General features: G+C 56.2%; 1 protein-coding gene across 1 annotated transcript; it reads left to right on the top strand.

Annotated features, from left to right (window-relative positions):
- The first annotated feature begins 1,274 nt into the window (after positions 1-1,274).
- On the top strand, positions 1,275-2,363 carry LOC119820343 (3-galactosyl-N-acetylglucosaminide 4-alpha-L-fucosyltransferase FUT3-like). Its single transcript, XM_038338987.1, has one exon. The coding sequence runs from the start codon at positions 1,275-1,277 to the stop codon at positions 2,361-2,363; it is 1,089 nt and encodes a 362-aa protein (XP_038194915.1).
- Positions 2,364-3,725: the final 1,362 nt, after the last annotated feature.

Genomic DNA, 3,725 nt, shown 5'->3' on the forward strand with positions numbered 1-3,725 from the left:
CCCCGGTGCTTACATAAAAAAGCCAGTATACAGGCAGGAGAGATGGCTCAGCGGTTAAGAGCATTGCCTGCTCTTCCAAAGGTCCTGAGTTCAATTTCCGGCAACCACATGGTGGCTCACAACCATCTGTAATTAGGTCTGGTGCCCTCTTCTGGCCTGCAGGAATACACGCAGACAGAATATTGTATACATAATAAATAAATAAATATTTAAAAAGTGTAAAAAAAAAAGCCAGTATACGCCTCAAATCCCAAGGCTGGGGAGGTGGAGCCGGGAAGATCGCTGGGGGCCCAATCAGGTGAACCATCAGGACTCTTCTCCCATCCAAGTACTAAGTATTAACCGGGCCTAACCCTGCTTAGCTTCTGAGATCAGACGAGATCAGGCACGTTCAGGGTGGTATGGCCGTAGACAAATCCGTCGCTAAATATAAGGCAGAAAACAATTGTCTGACAGTGACCTACGCAGCCCACAACAGCCATGCTGAAAGGGTCCCTTGTTAGAAAGCACCCAAGGACGGGATCCCCATCATACTATAGACCCTAACTGTCTGTGGATTGGGGTGACAACTGATAAGTGGGAAGCAGTTGGGGTAGAGGAATGGTTGGCCTGGATCATCAGTGACTGAATGTACCTGGCTAGACGCATGCCATTCTCTGAGCCTCGGTTTCCCCTTTTGTAAGACAGACGGTTCCAGGGTGCGTAGGTCAGAGACGGTGCGTCTCTGAGAGCAGAAGTCCCTGATGAGCGTCATCTCCTGGGGGAATGTGGGACCCTCTTCCACAGCCTCAAGCCTTACCGTCTCACCCTTCCAGCCAGAATCCTGGAACCGAAACTCCAGAGACGTCTGTGAGATTTTCAGATCGGTTCTAACTTCCCTGAACCTGGAGAAGAAACTGGGAAAAGGTGGAACCCAGGTGGGACCAGAGTAGAGGTCATTTCTCCAGAATTAAGGAGGAGAGGGACCCAAGGTGCAAGACCTGGGGTCTCTGGGTTTTTGCTCTAAGTGTCATTGTTTGAGTTCTCTCTTCTGACACAGAGGGAATGCTCACAGCGTCTATCCAGACTTAGCTGGGCATAGTGGCACTTGCCTGTCATCCCAGCACTTGGAAGATGGAAGCCAGAGAGCCAGGCATTAACGTCATCCTTGACTATTAAGCTATTAGAGGCCAGCGTGGGCTACATGAAACCCTTTTGAAAATGTCAAATGACCATGAATAATAACGTTGGGCCTCACGTTCCTATCCTTCCCTCTCTCCCCAGGTCCCCAGGCCATGGATATGCCCCGGGCAGTAAAGGCACAGTGTCCCTGGCGCCCATGCCTCCTCAGCTTGCTGCTGCAGCTGCTCTTTGCCCTGGGTTTCTTCTCCTACACCCGAGTGTCCTATGACCGACCCGGACCCCCAGCTCCTGGTCGCTCCCCAGGACCAGCCTCCACCCCGACTCCCCCTGCCCCCAGACCCCTCCTCATCTTACTGTGGACGTGGCCCTTCCACAGACCAGTGGCTCTGTCGCCCTGTTCCAAGATGCTCCCGGGTACCGTCGACTGCCAGCTGACCGCGAACCGGAGCTTGTACCCCCACGCAGACGCGGTCATCGTCCACCACCGCGAAGTCAGCGCCAACCCCAGGTCACAGCTGCCGCCTCTGCCGAGACCACCAGGCCAGCGCTGGGTGTGGTTCAGCATGGAGTCGCCCAGCCACTGCAGCCGTCTGTCAGCCCTGGATGGCTACTTCAACCTCACCATGTCTTACCGCAGCGACTCTGACATCTTCACGCCCTATGGCTGGCTGGAGCCGTGGCCGGAGCCTCCGGGCCAAATCCAGGTCAACCTGTCTGCCAAGACTGACCTAGTGGCCTGGGCTGTGTCCAACTGGAACCCCAGGTCGGCCCGGGTGCAGTACTACGAGAACCTCAAGAGTCACCTCCATGTCGATGTGTACGGTCAGGGACACGAACCGCTTCCCCAAGGCAACATGACGGAGACATTGGCCAGATACAAGTTTTACCTGGCGTTTGAAAACTCCCTCCACCCGGATTACATCACAGAGAAGCTGTGGAGGAATGCTCTGGAAGCCTGGGCCGTGCCTGTGGTCCTGGGGCCCAGCAGGGAGAACTACGAACGGTTCCTGCCCCCTGACGCCTTCATCCACGTGGATGACTTCAAGAGCCCAGGGGACCTGGCTCGATACCTGCAGCAGCTAGACAGGGATAGCCTGAGCTACCAGCGTTACTTTCGCTGGAGGAAGATGCTCAGGCCTCGCTTGGGGAGCATGGCCCTGGCCTTCTGCAAGGCGTGCAGGCAGCTGCAATGGGACCAGAAGTACCAGACGGTCCCCAGTGTGGCCTCTTGGTTCCACTGAGGTGGCTGGCCAGAGTCCTGCAGGCGGTGTCCAACCCAAAGTCACTGTCTGTAGCACCTACGTGACAGACACCCCCCTTTACCTGGGACCCCTTAATGGTTACCTTAGCTGCCCAGAACCTTGGTTCTGGGGTCTTCATCTAGAACTTTGTCCACTATGGGTGTGGGTAGCTAGAAGCCTGAGCCATAGGAAGAGAACCTGCTCCTGACACACTCTGCTCCAGGCCACGACTCTCCAGGTCCCTCCCAGTTGTGGGTAGGGGGTCTGCCTCAATTGCTTGCCGTGCTTATGACACAGCTACGCAGTTGTGGGGTGTGGAACGGACACAGCCATCTATGTGAGACCTATTCTCTGAGTCTCACACAGGGTGGGAGTCCGTGTGATCGGGAGCCTAAGCCCTGTGGGTGGCCCTGGGTGGCTCCTCAGCCTGGGTGCAGAGCTGAGGCTGTGGAGACACTCTGTTTACGTTTCCATCTCCGGTAGGTTCCACCCTGCTCTGCGGCTGGCATGCTGGAAGTGGGTGGGAGACAGGACGCCAAGGTCCCCGCGGGCCTGGGTGGGAGCTGCTTCCCTGAGCACAGGGACACACACCCACCTGGGCAAGGGAGCCTCGGGGAGCACAGCTTTGGACTCCCAGACCAACTCTGAGGCTCCGCAATCTGACCACACTGGGGAAACTGAGGCCAGGAACAATCACTACCAGTTACTGGGTTCCACGGCACATGGTGGTTCTGGCCTTTCAGCCACCATTGGCCGATTCAGATGAAACGGGATGGGAAATCCATCTCCTCACTCCTGGTGTCTCCAAAAGCTGGGGTGCTGGACAGAGCTCCAGGGCAGGTGTCTGAGTCTAACCTTGGTTCTGGGGTCTTCATCTAGAACTTTTTCTCCAACAGAGAACACCCACGGGCTGGGGCCAGCACCATGTCCTGCAGGGCACCCGGGAGGTCTTGCTGAAAATATCTGGGTGTAGAGGGGTGCCCCTGGGAGTCCCCACTCTGGGGCATGAGTCTTCAGTCTACTGACCACTAGAAGCTGGACAGGGACAGACATTCCCTAAACCCCAACCTGAGAGTCTGTAGATGCCAGGGTCATAGCAAGCTGGGATCAAAATGTCCTCACCCTTTGTGGTACCCACAGAACCCCATCTCTGGAAACACAATACTGATTGGCACCCTCAGGTCTTCCAAGGGTCAATGTGACACCAAGGCAAAGACACCTGTACCCCAGCCCATGGTACCCCTGTCCTTCCACACCCAGCCAAGGTTTTAGGGTACAGGATCCAGTTCCTTGGGGACCCAGCTGTGCCCAGTAGGTGCTGGCTTGGACTGGATGGGGGCTGACACCCATCCCAGACCTGTC

This window comes from Arvicola amphibius, chromosome 1 (genome assembly GCF_903992535.2).
Source record: "Arvicola amphibius chromosome 1, mArvAmp1.2, whole genome shotgun sequence".
In the NCBI taxonomy this organism is placed as follows: Eukaryota; Metazoa; Chordata; class Mammalia; order Rodentia; family Cricetidae; genus Arvicola; species Arvicola amphibius.

Bases quoted from the DNA above. Each gene is read 5' to 3' on its own strand.
- LOC119820343 (XM_038338987.1), top strand. From the start codon at position 1,275: ATGGATATGCCCCGGGCAGTAAAGGCACAGTGTCCCTGGCGCCCATGC.